This window comes from Ostrea edulis, chromosome 5 (assembly GCF_947568905.1).
Source record: "Ostrea edulis chromosome 5, xbOstEdul1.1, whole genome shotgun sequence".
Lineage (NCBI taxonomy): Eukaryota > Metazoa > Mollusca > Bivalvia > Ostreida > Ostreidae > Ostrea > Ostrea edulis.
The window spans coordinates 60,096,353-60,120,548 of record NC_079168.1 but is presented as its reverse complement, the minus strand read 5'-3'; the positions used below and the strand labels follow the sequence as shown (position 1 = coordinate 60,120,548).

Below are 24,196 nucleotides of genomic sequence, written 5' to 3'. Positions count from 1 at the left end.
TACATTTATGAATTATATAAGTGATACTGTCAATTACTGATTAATACACTTTGTGATATCATATATTTCATAAATTTCAAAGCTGCACATTTTCCAATATAATTTTCTGCACTGTGGTATCAAATTCCCTTAATCTAATTCAGGAGTTATATAGTCATTAACAGCAAGTTTATTATGATACGCTCTGAAGTTTGTTAAGAATAACAATCGTCAATGGATATCATAATAAACATGTATAGCTTAAAGGAATATTGGTTATGAATATTAAAGATATATCAAATTTATTTCTTCCAGGAAGTTCTTTATACATAAGCATATAAAATCATGATTACAGTACATAGACTCTTGTGTGTTTCAATCTGTTAGACTTTCTCATTTTATTGCATTTCTTGTTGTAAAAGAATTGATGGTCTTGAAAAAGGCAAGGTCAACTTCTATCAGAAGTACATTATATGTGTACTCAGTCATCAAGGGCAAGGATAGAGGTCATATGGTTCTGCATGTCACAGGGCCAGTTAAAAGACTAAAAGGATGCAGTGTTAGTGACAGTTAGTGACAGTTGTTTCCACGAATAATGAGGACATCTCCCATCTCTGATAAAGTATTTCTACATTTTTTGTGGGAGATGAGAAATACTTTTCTTTTGCAAAAAGACACCAAATTAAAAGTGGAACTTATTGATCCTTAGTGACATTTCTGCCATTATCTTCCATGGAGTCATTCAGTGTCTTATAAAGCTGTGAAACACTAGTGCTTGCATGGCGCCAGGATTAGTGTAGTGAACAGACACCTGAAGTGTGGATAGCATGTATAGATCTTGTGTACGTACCCAACCCTCCTCTGTCTACCAAATGAAACAAAATATATACATGTAGAACCAATAATAGCTCCAAAATATAAAATATTCCCACCGATCATCTTCACAAATCATTCTAAAGTCATATTATACTTTCTGTGAGCTCTGGTGGGATACTGATACATAACGTGGATTTAAAAGAAAGCCGTTTTACCACCGTCCCATTCCAATGTAATATCCGACTCTGTACATCATATACTCAGACGCGTTAAATCAGAGAGGGGACACTGAATTTTCTTTTTATCCATATGCATAATTAAGTTATCCCATGCAAATTAAGATATATTGGCTGACCCCCCCCCCCTCGCATTGTGGTAAATGATGAATTGAAGGACGAAGCCGTCTCCTCCTTTTATCTATTTATGCTGTTGAAGTTTGGATTTTTTTGGTCCCTTTTTATTTTTAATAGGGTATAAAGCTCTATCATAGCCTAAATCAGATACGCACACACTTATCTATCAAATACTATTTTCAAAATAATGCATCGGTGTTAGTTGTCAACTATCTCTTAAAGACAATGGTCTAACGCATCTTCCGTGACTTTCTCATGAAGTCATGGACGTGCGGGCTTGGTCAACTCTACTTTCGGTCATAAACACACATACAAACACAACTATACTTCTGCTTAATAAATAAGGGATTTAGGCGACTATCTAAATTATTTAGACAAACTAAGCACAGAGCTGGTGGGTTTCTGCACTGAATTCAGTAAAGGGCTTCACCCCGGGACCTCCTTTGCCACGTCCTTAACATAGTCTTCAAGAAGACCATTTCCCCCAATTTTACTGAGGAGATCCGAAGGTTGATCGGCCACAGATGAAGATTTGCAATAACTTTCTTCAAGAAGCGCTTTCCCCGATCATACTGTAGGGGTCCGTGGACAATCGACTCGATGAAGAAGAGATGAACCCATCCACCATCTTCTGGAGAACCCAACCATGCCCGGATCTTCATGAAGACCTGTCCCCATTCCCAGGGGATTCGAGGGTCGACCACCATCGTCTCAACAATCCTAGTGTAGCGGGGCCCCTTCTGGGCAGCCTGCACTATAAATCAACACTATCGTCGTCGTCGTTCCAATTGTTATCGTACACGTGTCGCGAATAACGAGAACATGTGTGTAACCCATACTACCTACAGAGGTGGTATGAGTTCTAGCACCTCGAACCCGTACTCGTGATACGTACTTGGCGTTCGGGATCGGCAGGAATTTGTACCCGTGCGAAGAACGGCGGTCTTCAAAGAACTCTATGATGACATATTATATTCAATGCCTGATTTCCGATGCCCTAGTGCAAGCTTGCACTTCGGAAGTCCTCGGGAACCAGACTAAGGACTTGACGGAGATAGCGAGGTTAACGTATTTACTACATTTGATGCGTGCCTCATTATTTGGGTCATGACAATATTTTATTCAAGTAGTTTGTACGTATATCTGACAAAGCTTCACAGTCTTTAAGCAGAAGAATATTCGTCAAGTTACCAAGAATTACAACTTCTACTTAATATTTTGATATGTACATGTACACTGTTTTGATTACGTATCAGAATTATGACCTTTTTGCAAACATACATGACCCCTTTATCATTACATAGTTTACATTTAGAGATATTTCTGCGAGACACAAAAGTCATGCATGCATTGCCCCTGCATGCCTCTTGTTCTGATAAACAGTCCGATTAGATAAAATTCATCACTGGCTACTGGTATGATTTTGTTCTTCGATCAATTGTACTAAAACCATGCCGTCAGAGCAAACATCTGCCAACGAATTAAACACTGTCCTTCCTGGATTTACTGGAGAATGCCATCCGAACATCTTCAACTTGGCGGCGAGACCGGAAGCAAAAGAAAAGAAACCTGGACAACTTCCGGACGAACTGATAAAGAAGTTCTTTGAAGATGTGTGTATATATTTATTTGTTGCATAACATATGTAAATGAAAATTACAGAATTAATGTTAAATGTAATGAAGTCAGGAGGTTTTTCTCATGTTCAATTATGTCGACTAAAACATTCTTGTAGGGGTCAAAAGAATTCCATGACTTGTACACATATAGGGTTTAAGCAGCGAATTCATTAGCGTATGAAAATCACTTAATAACGGGGAGAAAGGGGAGTGGGTAAATTTAAAAGCAAAAGAACGGCGTAATAACGCAAGTCAAAGGTGTATAAACGCGATATAATGGCGTAACGCAAAAGAAAAAAGAAAGAAAAAAGGCGTAATAACGTGAATAAAATAACTTCAAGCGTTGTAACGCGATCGAAAGGAGTAATTAACAGATTCAAGTCCGAATATAAACGCACCCCCCCCCCCCCCCCCCCAAAAAAACCCCAACCAAATAATGCGAAAGAAAGCTTGATAATTCAAAAGGGTTACCAAGCAATAAGCATATATCAACAACAACGTAACAAAACGAACGAAGGTATAAGAAATATTGTCCGGTTATGGTATTTTTGCAAACAACTTATTTTCTCTACGTGTTTTTCAATGAAGTACCGCAGTGACGGCGACATTTTTCCAGAACACTCCATCATATTTCAGCTGATGAGCAATACTTCTCATTACCAGCACATTAGAGTTATCGCGCTTTGATGACTCTTGTGCGTCATTGGTAAGAAAATGCACAAGTCTCGCGAGCAAGTGCGAGATTACTGGGACATAAACGAAACGTTCATAGCAACCCCCCCCCCTTTTTAAGTTAAAGTACATGGTGAACTTTTAAATAAAATAGCCATTGGTCAAACTGTATTTTAAAAATATACTAACACTAGTTTATCAAGGATGTTACATGGTTTTTTTTAAAACTCCACTACACCTATTATAAAAATTCCAAACAACGATGTTCTCTGTCCTAAGTCAATCAATATTTTGTAATTTTCAAAATAGCTTAGATGCAGTTTAGAAACGCATTTGTTATGTTAATTAGCGTTATAAACGTCTTAAAAAATGCAGTTTGGCAAGTATATAACTTATACTAAAATATTTGAAAATGAGAGAGAGAGAGAGAGAGAGAGAGAGAGAGAGAGAGAGAGAGAGAGAGAGAGGGGGGGGGGCATTAACGATTACAAAGTTCATGCCATATGAACCTGTCCAAATTGTATAAAATAGAATGTCTTCATAATCTGACAGAATAATCTTAATAACATATGAATCCCATTAATTACAAGAAAAGTTATTGTGTCGGATGTGCATGAATTGGTTTTTCCCTTCACAGTTCTTCTTGCGACTGATGCTTTATATCGGTCAGATTTGGCAGATTTAGTACCTGCACTCCTTCACATAGTTTAATAAGTTCGTCTGTTTTCTTGTAAGAATAATCAATTCCTTTTGCCTTTAGAATTTTAATCAGTGTCGTGGTTTGCAGTCGGTTTTAATATGTATTCGATACCATAATTTATATTACGTATGCCTAAGTAATGTTTACGTATGTTGTCCCGGTAGCACGACTTTACGCGCCTTTAATTTGAAGAGTTCCACTAATGGAAATGATAAGTATTCACGTGACTTTCACCTGCTGCTCTTCTTGACGTAATTATATATTACAATACTATACCGTGGCTAGTTTAGTATGGCGTGTAAAACGTTGCACTATTATACTAATTTTGTTATTCATATTCGAAAACTTGTAATTTATATTCTAAAGCATATCATTCATATTCGAAAAGTTGTTATTCATAATCGATAATTTTATCATTCATATTCAAAAACATGTCATTCTTATTTAATAAATTGTTATTCATATTGTAAACTTTTCATTAACATTCAAAAACATGTGATTCATATTCGATAATCTTATCATTCATATTCAAAAACATGATGTGATTCATATTCGATAATCTTATCGATAATCATGTCATTTATATTCGATAATTATGTTATTTATATTCGACAATCATGTCATTCATATTCGATAATTTTGCTATTCATATTCAAAAGCATGTAATTCATATTCGATAATCATGTCATTCTTATTCGATAGTCATGTCATTCTTATTCGATAATTTTTTAATTCTTATTCAATATAATTTGCATTGTGGGTAATATTATCTGTTTGTAAAGTCTCTGCTCATTGGGTACATGTATGTGAAAACGAAAGTAGATTATGGTGTCACCATATCTGGTGGTAAGTATACATTCTTTATGTTAGTTAGTGTAATACGTTGAACATTTACTAAAAGTTTATCAATCAATATACATTCATTACCTATGAATGTGCTGCGTACACGTGGTCCAGATATGGTAACACCATAATCTACTTTCGTTTTCACATACATGTACCCAATGAGCAGAGACTTTACAAACAGATAATATTACCCACAATGCAAATTATATTGAATAAGAATTGAAAAATTATCGAATAAGAATGACATGACTATCGAATAAGAATGACATGATTATCGAATATGAATTACATGCTTTTGAATATGAATAGCAAAATTATCGAATATGAATGACATGATTGTCGAATATAAATAACATAATTATCGAATATAAACGACATGATTATCGAATATGAATGATAAGATTATCGAATATGAATCACATCATGTTTTTGAATATGAATGATACGATTATCGAATATGAATCATATGTTTTTGAATATGAATGATAAGAAGATTATCGAATATGAATAACATGTTTTTGAATATGAATGATAAGATTATCGAATATGAATCACATGTTTTTTAATATGAATGAAAAGTTTACAATATGAATAACAATTTATTGAATAAGAATGACATGTTTTTGAATATCAATAACACGTTTTAGAATAAGAATAACATGTTCTTGAATATGAATGATAAAATTATCAAATATGAATAACAACTTTTCGAATATGACTGAATGATATGCTTTAGAATATAAATTACAAGTTTTCGAATATGAATAACAAGATTAGTATAATAGTGCAACGTTTTACACGCCATAGTTTAGGACGGGTAAAAGAGATTTTTTTCTTCGTCCCTACATAATGAATTCGTTCCTATGGAATAAAATTCGTTCCCAAGAAAAAAATTAGTTCCCTCGATACAAAATGTATTCTCATGGAATAAGATTCGTTCCGACAAAATAAAATTCCTCAAAATAAAATTCTTTCTATATTCACTGGACAAAAACCTACTAATTTCATAACATTAGATCACTAGTCTAAATGAAAAATCAACAGTCTGTTGGAATTTCATAGGCACGAATTGTGCTCCTTTATTAGCTGACATATTTTCATATTCTTACGAGGCAGAATCTGCAAGAGAAGAAAAAATATCTTGCTGTGGCCTTGAACTCGACATTTAGATGTATCGACGACGTTTTATCTATTAACAAAGATGATTTTCATTCATATGTCGATTCGATACATCCCAGTGAACTCGAAATAAAAAACACCATAGAGTCTTCCACATCTGCTTCATGCTTGGATGTTTTATTGAACATAATTATATGTTAACGGCAAACTAAAATCTCAACTTTATGACAAACGGAGTGACTTCAACTTCTACATCGTCAACTTCCCATATTTATATAGCAATATTCTATTCACCTGCATATTGTGTTTATGTCTCTCAACTGATTCAATATGCAAGAGCTGTGTATGATAAGCTTTTAAATCGAGGCAGGCTACTGACAAATAAGTTTATGTTACTGGGGTTTCAGTAGTCGTTTAAAGTAAGCATTTCGCAAATCCATCCGAAATCTATAATTCATTCCTCGATCAAAGATGTACATAAAACTTTTCAAAATAATTGAGATAATGCTTTGAGATCCTATGTAAAAATCTATCATTTTATAATGTTTTATAAGGACACGTCTATTTTCAAGATGAGAAACTCATCATTCGATGCATAAATTATGTTTGTGAAAGACCTAAAACAAGAAATTTACGTATGGCCACTTTCATCGAACAAATTAAATCCAACATTTATTTGTGCAGTTTTCATTTCTTTACCCGTGTCAGAATTTTTAATTTGTTCGTTTAATGTGACCAAACTGAAATTTTGAATCAAAGTTCCAAAATTTGTCATTTTTAGAGAAATTTATGCAAACGTCACGTGTTATGACATCTACGGCACAGTTATGACGTCACAGAATTAACATTTTGATATGAATACATTTACTACGATGTATATTGACAATATTTAGTGCAATATTTGTTTGTTAAGTTTCAGTAAAATGCAGTTTGACACATTTCATACCAAATGAGGCCGTTCTTTACACACTGATTCAGCAATAACGGTAAAGGGCTTTAAATCTAGGCCTATGCTCGGCGCTTACAACCAAATCTAGGCCTATGCTCGGCGCTTACAACCATTAGGCAGTGAGGGTTCTTTAGCGTGCCACATCTACTGTGACACGGGACATCCGTTTTAAAGGTCATTCCCGAGGACCCTGACATTCACATCTGATGCCGAGCGATTGGCGATGGAACTGTCACTACCTGTTTTAACGAACTAGGCCTGTCGCAGCCGGGATTCGAACCCAGACATTCCGCATTTGGAGCGAACGCTAGACTACCGCGGCGGTTATTTAAAGTTCATAGGACATATCAACTAAAATCCTTTGCATGCAGTTTGTGACCATGTACTTGTCTGCCTTTATTAGCAAGGAGTATGTACTTGTCTGCCTTTATTAGCAAGGAGTATGTACTTGTCTGCCTTTATTAGCAAGGAGTATGTAATTGTCTGCCTTTATTAGCAAGGAGTATGTACTTGTCTGCCTTTATTAGCAAGGAGTATGTACTTGTCTGCTTTTATTAGCAAGGAGTATGTACTTGTCTGCCTTTATTAGCAAGGAGTATGTACTTGTCTGCCTTTATTAGCAAGGAGAATGTACTTGTCTGCCTTTATTAGCAAGGAGTATGTTCTTTGCCTTTTCTCTCTTTTAAAATCCATTCTTTTTTCACTTTAAAGACAATGCTTTTGTTCAAGTTCACCACGTGCAGCCCCAATAGTATAGGCAAATATTTTGTGTGCATGCATTCAAGAATTTTGAAATAATTGAAATAGTTTGTTTTATTTCCAACAGTTTTCTCCGTAACAAATTGAAGGTTCAATTTATGTCTTAGGCTCTCGATTATATTTAGAGTCCATGACAATGCATTGGAGGCCTGGATGTTTTGTGTTAATATCCCATTTGACAACAATTACCGGTTCACATCTTTACGCATTTCTATCGCATTATATTACGCCTTTGAATTCGTTATGTTTGAAATGATCCTAATAGGGTTTCATATGTAATGTACATGCAATTCGTTTCTCGTCGAAATGACAAAAATTGATTGGTCGTTGTATAATGTCGTTGATTATTTCAGCGATTGTTTGTTCAGAAGACAATGGTTTCAGTGATTACCTTGTAGTTGTACGTGGCTGTTGATTTTGTAGGGGTATGTGATCGTTGAGAACTTCTTTACCAAGGAAGAACTGGAACCATGCAAGATGGCTATTGAAAAATTTGTAGATCAGCTAGCTCAGAAGTTACACGGAGCTGGAAAAATCAAAGGTTCGATGGCCTTGGTGTATATTTGCACAGTTAATCTATCAAATATCAATAGATAAATTATCGGTACACAGAACGCTACTTTTCAAAATTGCAATTCTTGTGGATTAAAATCACGACCCTTTGAAAATAAACATAATGATTTTCAACATTTTTGATGTATGGACAAAGTTTTCACAGACTACACACATATATGTATGCAGGATGAACCTACTCTAACATTTTTATTGTATATTTTCCTACATGTTTATATATGGTGGGTTGGTATGCAGGAAGTCCTCCTCTCTTCGTCCCTCCCCTTTTCTTTTTCTCTCCTCCCCCTCTCCCATTTTTCAATATGTTACGTAAAGATGTCATATTTTGTCTATTCTACTTTATACAAGATCAGAAGGTAATGGTGTGTCCATTCTTGTATAGGGCTTTACAGCGAGTGTGGATTTTTCGAGCGTTTGACGAAGATTGAGCAAGACTTTCCCGGAGCAAACATAATTTTGCACAAATATGGAGTTCTGCCACAGGTACATGTGTATACGTTTGTATCACGGTATAAAATAATTTGTCTACTGCAGTTTTAAAAATCAAATCAATATTCTTTTTTGTTTTAAAAAAAGAACACCAAAAAGGTTAACTTTTACATTCAAAATCGCGAAGAGAATTTATTCAGTAGAATGCAAGTATTATGTTCAAACGCCTGTAGAATTTTAGAGTGTGTACTGATATTACACTATGGTAGCCTTTCCCCTATCCTAGTACATGAGGTACCGATTCCTCTCAGGAAACCTTGTCATATAGTAGATCGACTTCATTGTAGTAAAATATGGAGCGCCAAATTAACATAAACTCAAATAATTGAAGATATTTTCAATTATTTGAAGATATCATCAATTCATTTGATGCGCGCAACAATTCGATTAAAGATCTCTTCAAATAATTAATGATATCTTCAATTCTGAATTATTGCGCGCAATAATTGAATTGATGATAGCATTAATTCTTCAGCTGAATTGATGCGCACTTTAATTGAATTAATGATCTCTTCAAATGAATTAATTATACCAACAATTGAATTGATGCGCGCTACGATTCAATTGAAGAGAGCAAGAATTGATATAATGCGCGCATTAAATCAATTGATGAGAGAAATAATTGATTTAATGAGCGCATTAATTCAATTAACGAGAGCAATAATTGAATTGATGATATCTTCAAATAATTGAAGATATTTTCAATTATTTGAGTTCATGTTAATTTGGCGCTCCATAGTAAAAGCTTCTTTAAAACAGGTTTTAATGGAAAGCCATTTGTGCATTTAACCTTTGTATTTACTTTAGTTTGTGCGTCACGAGGGTCTTTCATGCCTCATCACACTTACTGTCAATTGGTAAATAGATAATATAAGGGTATTAATTTCGTTTAAAGTGTTATTCCAGGTACAAATGTTTATTTCGCCTTTTGTTTTAAATGTTTTACAAGTGTGCATGATTACACCATCACGATATATTTTTAGTGCTACGAATATTATTTTCTGATTCGATCAATGATACAAAAAAGTATTGCTCACTATTAAAGTTACTTGCAATGGTATTAAACGTTCTATACCGGTACGTGATGTAGCATTGAAACTCGGGAGAACATGCAAGTATGTTCTGAACAGTTTTTTGGTGTGTGTTTTTTTTTTTGTATTCTGAATAATAGTGGCAACGAAGCAAATGTGTGTTCCATTCTCTATATCCGCGGCTAAATAATAATAATAAAAACAAACCATATCAGACCCTCACGGGATTCATAGAAGAGTAAAAGCGGTTTCATAAAGCCGAAGGTATTTTTTCCGTAGAACGGTCAGGCAATTTGACTAAATCTCTGTTTAACTTGATTTTTTTGCTTCATATAAAATAAGAATATAGAAACTTACTTCGTTATTCTTGAAAAATGTCTCATCATAAATATATTGTCAAGTTAGAGTAATCTACATCTAATATTTCAAAGTTAGTCACATTTAAATATTCGCATTTTTGTAAAAATTTGAAAAACCTACCATTAAATAATGATATAAAAATCTATAGGAACATATGCATATCTACAAAATCAAGAATAATTATCCTCCGCTGTCATCAATGTACATGGAAAGTGTAAAAATGTCTGAAATAAAAAAGGAACCATGTTGGAATGATCATTAAAAAAATAAAGAAACTTACCTGTAGATTTCCATTTTTGCTCATACAGATACACACGCATTTGTAAAGTTGCAAACACCATCTCCATTTTGAAATCCGCTGTAAGATCTGTTCCGAAATGGTTGGGGGACGGCTACTATAAAATATCTGGTTTAATATGAATATAGTATCCAGAATATATTTGCGTTGTAGGCTTTTAAAGACCTTTGGATCAATGAACGTTTGTTAAACGTCGTAGAGCAGCTGATAGGGCCTGACATTGCGGGACATCCGGTTTGGAACCTACGCACTAAGACACCTCAGAATGAGGCAACAACTGTTCCTTGGCATCAAGGTCCTAGATATACAACCAATTTCGTTTGTTTGTTGTCAGGTTGAAATAGTTATGTTCTTCAATACCATTTCAAATGCCGAATTGTTAAATCGTATACAATTACGAAATGCATATTTGCTCACGGAAGGAGTCGATGGAGCGAAAGTGAGAGGGCGAAAGAGCGAGATAGCAAGATTGCAAAGATGTGATGGTATTGCATTGTTATTGTTTATTGACCAAGAACCATACAGTTCATAGGTATAAAGTATATACAACAACTTATACAATGAAATGATAACAAAACATAAGATATCATACTGATGTACATGGACAGGATAGATACTGAGGATAATCTTATAATAACTGAGATCTAATAGATGAACATTTATATAGGTATTTACCAAGTTTACATAATTCCGTAATATTTCCAGTTGATAATAGTTGGATAAGCTTGAAAGTGGAGGGGTGTATATAATATTTCTTTAAATATTGTTTTCTACAATCTTTATAAAAAGGACATACTAATATAAAATGATATTCATCTTCAATACTATCTGAACATAATTTACATTTTCTTTCGTTTCTTGGAATATTGCTAAATCTACCTTGTTCAATTTCTAATCTATGTGAGGATAATCGGTATTTACTAATATTTTGAACATACATATTTGGAACAGATTTTGTAAGATACAATGGTAATTTAAAACCTTCATTGACATATTTATATAAGTTACATTTTGGTGAAGTCTCAAAAACACTATAAATATCTTGTATAAACACATCTTGTAGTCTTTGTTTTACTTCAGATAAAAATTTGTTTTCATTTATATCATAAGTACAATTCCATACATATCCAAATCCTAAAGAATATAATAAATTTCTTGCATATGTCAACCAACAAGTATAAGAATTTGAGTCACAAACATCTAACATTTCCTGATAAATACTCTTTAAAATACAATTATTTGTCTTCTTTAGTTTTAACCAATATTTCAATATTCTATACTTTCTTAGCACATGTAGAGGTGTCCGTCCTAATTCATTGTAGACCATCATAGACATAGTAGACTTCTTGACACATAAACTTTTTTACAAAAATTCAAATGAACATTTTCCAAATCATTTGCTGGATGTGAGCCCCAAACTTCACAACCATAATTTGCTAGACTTCCTATATACGTATCAAACAATGACAACTGTGTACTTACATTTAGATGCATTTTTTTCATTTTGTTTAATAGGCTACTTAAACCTTTTCTACATTGTTTTGTGTTTTGTGAAATTTTCCATTAAAATTTGATGTTATACCCAAATAATTAAAATTTTCAACAATACTAATTAACTTATTATCATACTTCCAACAATGATTATATTTTAATTTCCCACCTTTTCTAAAAACAACTATTTTTGTTTTGTCCACATTAAACTTTATTTTCCACGTTGAGGTATAATCTTGTAAACAATTCAACATATCTTGTAAACCTTGTTCTGTCTCTGAAAAAAGTACCGTATCATCAGCATACATAATTAAAAACAAAACAATATCTTTGATTTCAACTGGGATACACATGTTTTCAATAAATTCCATCTCGAAATCATTCACATACAAAGAGAAAAGAAATGGTGAGAGTGATTCCCCTTGCATCAAGCCCTCATTACAATTGAAGAGTTCTGATAACTGATTTTTGTGTCTTACACATGATTTAATGTTAAAGTACATAGATTTGATAATTTTTAACATTTGACAGTCAGTACCATGTTTCGCTAATTTGAAAAATAACATTTTTCTGTCTATTTTATCAAAGGCTTTTTGATAATCTACGAAGCAACAATATAATTTCTTACCCTTAGCAAGGTTTCGATTAATTAATGCATGTAAAACAAAAATTGCATCTGTTGTACTAAAACCAGATTTAAATCCAAACTGAGCATCAGAAATAATATCTTCATTGCTTGATCACACATTTAATCGTTCATTAAGTATGGCTGTAAAGAGTTTTGGTGAGAGTGGGAGGTTGCGAAGACGAAGAAGGGATATTAATATTGCTCTTTTACTCTCGCAATTTTGCCCCGTCGCCCTTAGCTGTAGATATGTAACTTTGATCTCTAGAAAATATTGGGTATACCAGAGAGCTGCAGATCTATCCCTTATAAAAACCTTCGATTTACGGCGTTCGTTATCTTCACCTTTTATCAAACCTCTCTAGTTCCGCGTTATAATGCGATTTTCCCCCGGCTACGATAATGAGCTCAATGGGCGTTCGTAAACAATAACTTCCGCTTGCGAAGTGCAAAGTTACCGCAACCAATAAATGGTCGAGTATTTACGATTGGCAAAGTTGAAGACAAAGTCCTGAGCGATATTAGGTTTCCGTTTTCGTCCTCGCAAATTCGCTGCTTTGCCATCGCAGTTTCGCTCCGCATTTTATCCATAAAAGCAATATTTATCGGCGAAGGGTGTGGCCTGATTAAAATACCACCTATACAACACTTCAATTAAATCAACATTAAGATTCTATTTCGTTTATGATACAGATAGTACAAAATTACTGTCCGCTTGTTGAAAGCCAAAATAAGTGCAATGGATTATCGTTAACATTGGGATAAAATTTTTGCAATACATTGTACATATCGCTCAGATCATAAATCCCAGCATATTCCAATATGTCTCTGTCTTCTACAGACTCCGCCTACTTAGACAGGGATTCTTACACAGTTCTTCAGCCGACAGCCTGGATACCTCTACTAGACGCCAACGCACAAAATGGCTGTATGCAGGTACAGAAACCGATTGCATTTCTATCTTTAAATACATGTAGACTTTTCAGTGCAAACACCATGTATCATTTCTAGTTTTTCCAAACACAAATCCTAATTTCACTTAGCAATAATGTAAAAATCTAGGTGGCACACAAAGGGCACAAGACCGGAAAAGTCGCAACTCACCAATGTTGCTATGGAAACACTTGGTATGTTATGCTGGAGGAAGAGGAAATGAAAAAATCTCTGGGTAATACTAGCATCAATTTTAGAGTATTTTCTTCACTGTAATATTTCAAATTTTGTACCTTTTATGATTTTTTTGTTCACCATCGGAATGTTTTAATCAGTACGTTTTCGTCTGACAACAGGAATTGATTTGGAAAAAGACATCGTGACGTGCCCGGTTCCCTATGGAGGAATGCTTCTGTTGAATAACATGATCCCTCACAGAAGGTAATAAATATTCATTAAAAGTCACTGTGAAAATGTTTACATTTTGATGCAGCCTCATGGAATGCGATGACACCATGTATAGAGTGTAAATTCTAATTGTTCAAACATTGGTCCAGAATGCTCCACTATTTTCCAGCCTACCCAATATGTCTGATAAAATCCGTTGGAGCCTGGATCTTCGCTGGCAAATACCAAGCCACTCCGCCGGATTTTACGGAATCCGAGAAAACCTATTATTTCGCACGTCCAAGGACCCCAACTACAAGATAAACTGGTCGGGTTTTGAGGGGGAAAACCGATGGGACATCCAAAAGGAGTATGTCAACGATTTGCAAGATGTACTTCCCGTGCGTAAGAGTATCTAGTATATGAGAGTTTTTAGTTCACCTGCACTGAAAGCTCAAGTGAACTATTCTGATCATTTTTGCAGTCTGTCCCTAAACTTTTCACATTTTCATCTTCTTCTCCAGAAGCACTGGGCCAATTTCAATAAAACTTGGTACAAATCATCCATGGGTGAAGGGGATTCAAGTTTGTTTAAATGAAGGCCTTTGTCTCCTTCAAAGGGGAGATAATCACGAAAATGCAAAAATAGGGTGAGGTCATTTAAAAATCTTCTACTAAAGAACCACTGAGCCAGGATAGTTCAAATTTATATGACAGCTTTCTGACATAGTACAGATTCAAGTTTTTTAAAACCAGGGTCCTGGGGTAGGATGGGGCCACAATAGGAGATCAAAGTTTTACATGCAATTTGATAAGAAAAATCTTAGAATCTTCTCATGCCAGGAAAGTTCAAATTTAGATTGCAGATTAAAGTTTGTTAAATTCATGTCCCCCCCCCCCCCCCCTTGCGGGTAGGGTTGGGCCACAATAGGGATCAAATACGTGGGAATATATATAGGGAAAATCTTTAAAAATATTCTCAAGATTCACTGGGCCAGGAAAAATAAAATTTACATAGCAGCTTTCTGACATAGTGCAGATTCAATTTTGTTAAAATCAAGGCCCCATAGGTTAAGGTGGGGACACAATAGGGGATAAAAGCTTTACATGGGAATATATAGGGAAAATCTTTAAATCTCTTTTTCTCAATAATCACCAGAAAAGTTCTTTACATGAAAGCTTTCCTACACAGTGTAGATTCATGTTTATTAAAATCATGGCACCTGGGGGTAGAGTGAGGCCACAATAGGGGATCAAAGTTTGACATACAAATAAATAGAGAAATCTTCTAAAAAAACCACTAGGCCAGGAAAGTTCAAGTTCACATGAAGGTTCATGTGTTACATAAGAAACCCTAAATCGTCGCCGGTGACGATTTGAGATAGGCGACGATTTGGGGTGCAAATTTTGAAAATATCATGGCCCCCGGGAGTAGGTTCGGGCCACAATAGGGATCAAAGTTTTACATGCGAAATATAGGAAAAATCTTAAATATGAGCCAAGCTTAAGGTGACTCAGGTGAGCGATGCGGCCAATGGGGCCTCTTGTTTCCTATACATTTGTATGTAAAATTTTAATGTCCTATTGTGGCCCCATCCTACCGCCAGGGGCAATGATTTTGACAAACTTGAATCTGCAATGTCAGGAATCTTTCATTTAAGTGTAAACTTTTCTGGCCGTCGTTCTTAAAAAGATTTTTCCTATATTTGTATGTAAAACTTTGATCCCCTATGTGGCCCCCCCCCACCCCCCGGGAGTCATGGTTTTAAGATAAGGTTTGCAACAACAGGGAGATAACTCTTGATATACCTCAGTGCACTTCGTGCTTTATGACGTGTCATAATATTTACTTGTTATCAACTACCGCTGTCAAGTGTATGTGTATACCCTCTATGACAAAATAATGTTTCTCATTTTTATGACATTCACAAGCATTTTAAAAAATAAACTTGACAATGCTCTCTAATTACATGCTCTTCATATTTCAATGCTATGACATCTGCTTGCGCTGATTGAGCGATTTATCGCATGAACTTTAAAATGTAGAATATGTGACTGATATGATCATGTAAGAATAAAAAAGGGGTCTTCTCTAGTACATCTTAAAATAGTCTTAATTTTGTCTGAGGAACATTTGCATTACGTCGACATAAAACAGATTAATTAGTGTCATTTTTACTAACTAGACCTTGTAAAGCTGCTCAATATACATTTTTTGTTGCCATGGCAACCAATTTAAATTTTATTCAAGAATCTGATATTCTTCCAAACCTTTCTGATAGAAGATATAAAAAGTGCTATTTTTTGTGTTTTAAAATAACATTTTTCTACCCATTAGTATAATCTTATAGATAATACTCTTTTAAAAATTCTACCAGCTTTTTACCCCGTAAGTTTGCCTCGTGTAGTTTTTATACCACTAGTATTCCCTTTTGTACCAAGATCCCGAAAATGTAAAACATCACAAAAATAAGCCTATCTGGTTAAAAAACGACATGGGTGATTTTTTTTTTTTTTAAAAAGTCAATTTTTAAAAGATAAATTCCTACTGAACATACTGATATGCAACATGACTTTGTTTGCTACATGTCAAAATGTCGCAAACCTTACCTTAACAAACTTGAATCTGCACTATGTCAGGAAGCTTTCACGTAAATTTCAGCTCTTCTGGCCCAGTGGTTTTTGAATAGAAGATTTTTAAATGACCTGACCCTATTTTTGCAATTATCTCCCCTTTGAAAGGGACATGGCCCTTCATGTGAACAAACTTGAAAGTCCTTCCTTCACCCAAGGATGCTTTTTGCCAAGTTTGATTGAAATTGGCTCAGTGGTTCTGGAGAAGAAGTCAAAAATGTGAAAAGTTTACAGACACACGGACAACGGGTAATCAGAAAAACTTCACTTGACCTTTCAGTTCAGGTGAGCTAAAAACTGCAAATGTTTGCTCTCATGTGTCATGCGGGTGAATTGCACATAAGTATTCGCGGATAGCTTCACACTTTTGTTTTAGACCTGTAAAATACTCTATATGAATACCTCCATTATGCGTGTTGAACATTGAACCAGCTACCTACATGTATGCATACAACCCTGTTAAACATATAGAGTATTCAAAGCTAAAGTTGCTTTGTATTGCAGAATGCTGAGGATGCCAACTTCGATACAACTATCCAGGGACCGTGGATGAAAAAATGGGAACTGGTCAACCACAACGAACACACCGATAAAATGGATCAGGAAATCAAGAGTACTTGGCATGGGGGGAAAGTCAAGGCCTGATTCTGACAGAAAGTCAAGTCTAATGCTCCAAATGTTTTCCAAGAGTTTTCACATTACAAATTACGAACCAATCCATGTTTTCAAGCATATGAAGAAAGAAAATTTCAAAATGCACAAATCCAAGCATTGAATCTTGTTTTGTACGATACTTGATATTTTTAATAAAGGTATTCAATTTATTAATCTATGTCAGAAAGGTTGGTTGGTTGTTTGTTTGACATCCTGTCGAGAATCTTTCATTCATATTGACGTGCATGTCATAAAGGATATACGTAATAGAGATATCAAATATGACCCATAAAGCTCCATTTGTCAATATACATGTATTACATGTATTTAAAAAAAAACACCACTCACTCACATTCAATACTGGCTTTATTTTGAAGATAACTTCTAAGAAAATACATCTTTCTCGTGAAGAAAAGTAACAAGGTATTATACTATCCCCAATTCAATGTAATAACACAAGAAAAATTCCAAATATAAAGTGAAGTATTTATACGCAAGGTGCCAAAACTCTTAAGCATGTTTTCATAAAAGATTTCTTGTAAATAACTAAGATTTTACACTTTAGTAATTTTCAATTTGGATATATTGGTAGGTTTCTGAATATATAATACTAAGGAAATAGTATATAATGTAGCTAAAGAGTTCTGGAACCTTGCTGATTGACGAGCCACCTTAATTTGACTTTAAAAATTCAGGAAAAAATGAAACATTTCTTGAATAAAGCATTTTAAATGCAGAAAACTATCAAATATTGTAAATATTTAACTCGTTTCTTTTTCATTTGTGTCAGATTTCATATGATTTATAACCATCTGCAGCTGGTTGGCTAAACTTGAGCCAGTCTATACCTACTTAAAACCAAGCAATATAATTCAGGTTTCCAATAATGGAGGGGAAACATGCTTCCTAACTAAACAAAGTAAAATACAAAGGGAAAGAGCAAGGATTTCATTTTTGACAGGGTATTTGGATCTTTTAAAAGAGTGTGAAATGAAATTTGTATAAAATATGAATAGTATGATGAAATTATCATAAGGAGCACCTTGTCTTATATTTCTCCAGTATCACTTATTCAAACACTAAATTTCCAAAAATAAATTACTATTAATAATTTTAAAATGAATTCTCATTTTCAAACTTTCAACAACAAAAAATCCCCCAAAAATTAGGGAATATTTTTAAATTTTGCATAAAACCAGAAGAAAAAAGTTTTTGTCACCAGTCCAGTTTTTGACGGAAATGAAATCTAGAATCAACAAAGATCATTTTCAAGTAATTCAATCACAATTTGAATAAAAAATATATTAAGAAAGAAATTAAATAAAATATTTAACAACATAACTTTCTTCTGAAAAAAATTTGTGATAATTCAAGGTCAATACGCAATCCGAGATATCGGCTCTTTTGTGATGGAGGTACGTTCAGTATTCTATTGAACGCTTTGGTGGGTACAAGATGTAACAGTATAGAATGGCTATGTAAATGAAAATAAAAGTTCTGAAAGCATAAATTTTGTTTATATCAGTCGTTGGCATACATTAAACTGATCATATGAAAAATAATTTGTTTGAATCAAATCATTAAATCAAATTATTATTTATTTCCTCTTCTACACAAGTGATACTTTTATCAAAGAAAGATGGTGATAATCAATTTTTGTTTGAGCTAATTTCATTATCAAGTACTCAAACTTACTAAATTTGTGTGTCCCTGCAATGAGGGTGGTTGCATAATGTCTGGTAATAATCAAGATATATGAATGCAATGATAAGCATTTGAACCCACCGCATGAATAAAAAAATATTTTTTGCACCTCACCATGCGTAAAAGAGTTCAACAAAGGGAAATAACTATTGGACAACTCGGAAATTGTGTATTTGAATGACACTGAAACTTTTTGTACTTCATACAGATTAACATATTACAGAAAAAAAAAGATCCATGCATGCTTCAGTTTTTAAAAATAAAAACATTTGAATTACAATTATTCAAAATTGGAACAAGAAACAAATATTCAAAATAATTTCTAATGTCTTATCATATTGAAAATTCAAAGACCCCCCCCCCCCCCCCCCTAACAATGCAATGGAAATCAAGGTGAAGAAACATCTGATAATTCATTTAAGCTGATCTTAAATTTTGCCACTGCTTGGTACCAACAATATAAATTTTATTTTTGAATGAATTATGGGGAATCTGCATAAATAAATTTAATCTAAATGTGATTTTCAAAAAATTCATCTTTTTTTGGAATTGTAATGATTATAGGAACTCAAAAGAGTTTACCATTTATAGAACATCCCCAAATCATGGTCCAAGACTTAAATATTTCTGAGAATTTAGTACAGGCAAGTCTGTTGATCAGATGAACAATTTATCACAAGAAAAAAAAATCTGATATTGTGATATGTTTACATGAAAATGACTCTGTTGAACAAATATATAGAATTTAGGATTTCCATCATTATAAATCCTCCAATACAGTACATAATATGTATAATATATAATAATCTTGTTCAAAATGTTTAAAACAAAAATAATGTTTACTGTATGATAAATGAAGCCTCTGTGAATGGAATGATATTTTCTTTGTTTCTATCACTGTAAACCATGAATTTACCTACAAGCAACTCTAACTACATTGGTGTGCAAATGATCTTGTGATGGCATAATGTTTCATAATCTTTTTTCTTTATTAATTTATTAATTAACTACATTGGTGTGCAAATGATCTTGTGATGGCATAATGTTTCATAATCTTTTTTCTTTATTAATTTTTTTTTATTTGCTATCTCATTTTTTTTCCCTCTTTTTTTTTTTTTTTTGGTGCATTTTTCCCCTTCAATCTCTATGATGAAAGATTTAAGGTTTGTTTTTTGTAGGGGGATGGATATAATTTTCAAATATTATTTTTGGGGGGTATATTTTGTGTTTTTACATTTTTTTTCCTCCTTTTTTTTCTTCATTTTTAGTCATGAATATCTATGAACAAACTTTTGCATGTGAACATTCATTTTTTTTTTTTTTTTTTTTTTTTTTTAAATTTTTATATGGGTTTTTGTTTTGTTCATTTTTTTTTTCCTTTTTTCTTTTTTCAATATTTTTTTTTTTGTTTTCTTATTTTATTAAATTTTTTTGTTACTTTTTCAAAATAATTTTTGAGTAGATTTTTTTAGCATTTTTTTTTTTTTTTTTTTAAGCTATGCATATCTTTTATTCAACTTTATCTTGAAATAGAACCATGCAAAGCATTATTTACCTTGGAATATATATATATTGGTCCAGGTTGGAAGGTTAATAAGAAATTCCATGATAGAATCCTTTTTCCCAACAACCCAAACCAGTCAGATTGGCAATATTGGATTAAATATATAAACTGTAAAAGTTTTATATAAATATAGCTATGTACAATTCTTGTTCAATGGTTTACAGTGATAGAAGTGCAACTATTTTCTCTTTCTATATGAGCTCTGACATCTGATTAATGAAATGTTACAATAAATAAAAAAAACCCATGGTACAATTTGTTTTATCACCCTTCAAGACCAACAAGGTCATTTTCAGTTTTCTTCAGGTAATAACTGTGTTAAGTAACCTTGTTCATCATCAGTATAATCATACACGGAAAAATATATTGATGATAAAACAGGTAATTTTTTTGTATAATGGAACAAGATATGCTACCCGTGAGAGAATTGGACCAAATCTTATAAGATACTGATTTCTTGTGTAACAATGATGAAAACATATTACCATATTACAGTGTGTCTTATAATATTGTGCACCGATTCTAAAATAAATAAAATAAAAATAACGAACAAATTTCTGTTAATTAAATGATGTAAGAAACTCTGTTACAAATGCAGAGCTAGGGTATAATAACAGTTGAAAACTGATTAAATATGACTTTAAGTATGAAAACAGAATCAAATATCACAAATTAGTAACCTGAGGAAACACAAAAAACCTGAGAAAACTGAAAACAAGTTATAGGCCCTCACTTGGCTTAACATTGTAATGTGTTATGACAAAGTCCATATCACAGCAAGGATCAGTGAAACATGCTTTTATCGACTATAACAAATTGACAAAGTAGTACTCATTCACTAAGAATACCAATCAATTATTAAGTACTACTTAGCGATTGAAAATTATTGTCAGTGTAAGGAAATTTGGACTGATCTTTTACTGTATACTGACATGTCCTGAAGAACCAGCTCAAAGGATTCATCCTCTGAATGAGAAAATTGTAAGTTTAACACAATACAATGTATAGCCTCACACAATACAGATCTATCAAATAACTTCTCCCTATACAATTTAAATGCACCGATTAAAAAACATCAACCAACAAACATACATGGTACATGTAAATAGGTACTTGGAAAAACCTAACAACTGGAAAACAAGCAAATTGCTGGCAACATACTAAAATACATCTATCACACATCATATTACACAGCTCTAATGTGATCATACTCATCTAGGAATATACATAATAATTAACACTCTGTTTAAAAATCCATAACATTAACAATTTTACATGTACAGTGTTGATGCATATATACATGTATATCTACATTTCATCTATAGAAATGAAAGAAATCCCATGCAGTATTATAACAACCATTCAACCAATTATCATTTTGACTTTCTCTTCCGATTGACTTTCTGTATTTTTTGTATCACATATGTATCAGTTTGAAAGGACTAAGTTCACCATCAGTATAATTTGGCCTTCAATCTGTCGATAAGTTTAAACTACATAAATAACAGAAGTATTTATAAACATTGATTAATAAATAGATGAAGTATATAAAACTACAATTTTAGCCATTAATCTTTACTTTACTTAATCTTTTTCTTTATGCCTTAGGCTTCTGAAAGTTTGGGTGGCGTGCATGAAATAAAATCAAACTGAGATATGTTAAACTTCATATTCTAATGCTGCAAGTAGGCAAAAATAGTTTTGGTTCACACATGGTGCCTATAACTTCTAGCCATTAAATTGGCCAAGTAATTGAAATTTTAGACGATTTTCATGAGTATTTTGAAAAACCACCCACTTTGTAACCTCATAATCAAAAACAGAAATCATTTTATAATGCATGAAATTTAAAAAAAAATTCATATCATTTCAACATAATTACTGAATTTCATATTAATTTAATGCTCAAGGGCCAGATATGGTTGAACCTAATCCTTTGTTAACCTGGCTGATAATTTTCTTGCATAAAAATCATTGTCATAATAACATGTGGTATGTTGAATTAAATGCCCGTTCATTAACAGAAAATTCTACATTTCATATTTATACTTCATATGCTTTAATTGACATAAGAAATTGCATATTTTCAACAACAAGAACTTTACTAATTTAGTGTGTCGCTCAAGCCTGAAAATTAATGCAGCCAAGTTCATTTGTAGAATACAAGAGAGACAAATATTAACTGTCTTGGACGGACATCATCGCGGTGATCTGCCTAAGCAGACATTTAAATATGACTAGTTCTTCGCATCATGATAATTGGTCCATTTTCACCCAATCAAAGTAAACACAAAAGCTGTTAAATTCATTCATTGGGAAATTCTTTTTACCACACATCAAATTCACTGATTATAAATTTCCGTCTAATTCAGAAAATTCAAATTGGTGATGGTACATGGGCTGGTAAAAATATACACATGAAAAGGTGGGAATGGTCAGATAACTGTTTGTTTGACCCTTGACCCTCTCACATGCCACGGACAAGTAGATGAGTTCCAAATGGTCAACACCAACAGCCAATGGTGAAGGTCCAACATTAATATGGTTAAAAAACTACAAAAGGGGATTATATCAACTAGAAGTCAAAGGATTTGTTCAGGGAAATCCCCTATTTACTGTTGCTGCCTTCTGACTAGGGCCAATAACTACTGTGGAACATGGCAAACTATTGGAATGAATGGAGTTGATTCAATATACAAGGGGGAGATAATATGTAGCCTGGTCTACTATGAATGGAAACGGAGTTGCAGATTTGGCACAATGGTTAGCATCATTGATGCTAACAGTGGGGATTACAGAAAATTAATTTACACAAGTTCAAATATTGTTCGGTAGGATACAGTTTATCCCACAGCTGATTTTCTGAGTAAATTGTGATATATTTTGATAAGTTCTTACTAATCATTATATTTCATTTAATATCAGCAAGAACTTGTGACAAATTCATTGATGGAGCATGCTTTAAAAGTATTTGGGGAAACAAAAATGTCTAACTATGGTAGCTTTGAGATCTGGGTAAGTTTAACAGTTTTTTCACCTCTTTCTTTCACACGCACTATTATAGCACACAGGTTTCCTACGCACATCACACATATGTCATGATATACAGAAATTCTTTTAACAAGATTCTAAAAACAAACAACAAAAACTTTACACAAATCTAAATTTGCATAATTATACTAAAAATATACAATGAACTGCATCTGTTATCTATTCTTATTCTGTGAAAGCTTTTCAAAATAATTACAAAATATATCACATGCTTGCAAAGAAAAAAAACTTAACACTATTCAAGAGTTGTCTCTCTTCATTCAGCAACGTCAAGAGTCTGCCTCTAACATTTCCAGAAAAAGCTTGTGCATCATGATCCTCCCATCCTTCTTCACATCAAACCAGTATTGCTTGGCAAGCAATTTCATGTGATTGAGAGCTGGGAGCAGCATGTATAGATGTCCTAAGCGACGGAGATTACCAACATAGCGGTATTTGACGTATTCAATCAGGGAGTCTTGCAATTTGTCTTGGAGCTGCCTCACTGCTTCACTATTCTCAATAGCCACATCTAAAATGATTTCATTATCTCAATAAACTCTATTTGCACTTACAGCTTCATCATATATTTCTGGTTCAATCACTACACT

At 33.3% G+C, this 24,196-nt stretch overlaps 2 protein-coding genes across 13 annotated transcripts in view; one reads left to right on the top strand and one right to left on the bottom strand.

Moving 5' to 3' along the window:
* Nucleotides 1-2,252: 2,252 nt before the first annotated feature.
* Nucleotides 2,253-17,465, top strand: LOC125652378 (uncharacterized). Of its 2 annotated transcripts, none has more exons than XM_048881560.2 (9): nucleotides 2,253-2,761; nucleotides 8,236-8,353; nucleotides 8,768-8,868; nucleotides 10,717-10,858; nucleotides 13,521-13,615; nucleotides 13,742-13,847; nucleotides 13,969-14,053; nucleotides 14,190-14,369; nucleotides 17,138-17,465. In XM_048881560.2, the coding sequence occupies exons 1-9, from the start codon at nucleotides 2,600-2,602 to the stop codon at nucleotides 17,184-17,186; spliced, it is 1,038 nt and encodes a 345-aa protein (XP_048737517.1). In that variant the 5' UTR covers nucleotides 2,253-2,599; the 3' UTR covers nucleotides 17,187-17,465. The 2 variants fall into 2 exon arrangements, with proteins under 2 accessions (XP_048737517.1, XP_048737516.1); XM_048881559.2 differs by having other exon boundaries at nucleotides 14,190-14,400.
* Nucleotides 17,466-17,635: 170 nt separating this feature from the next.
* Nucleotides 17,636-24,196, bottom strand: part of LOC125652375 (steroid hormone receptor ERR2-like) — a 66,638-nt gene continuing 60,077 nt past the window's right edge. For all 11 annotated transcript variants that reach the window (XM_048881547.2, XM_056164966.1, XM_056164968.1 and 8 more), the window contains one exon: nucleotides 17,636-24,117. In XM_048881547.2, coding sequence (XP_048737504.1) covers nucleotides 23,876-24,117 — 242 coding nt within the window. In that variant the 3' untranslated portion in view covers nucleotides 17,636-23,875. The remainder of the gene's footprint in view (nucleotides 24,118-24,196) is intronic.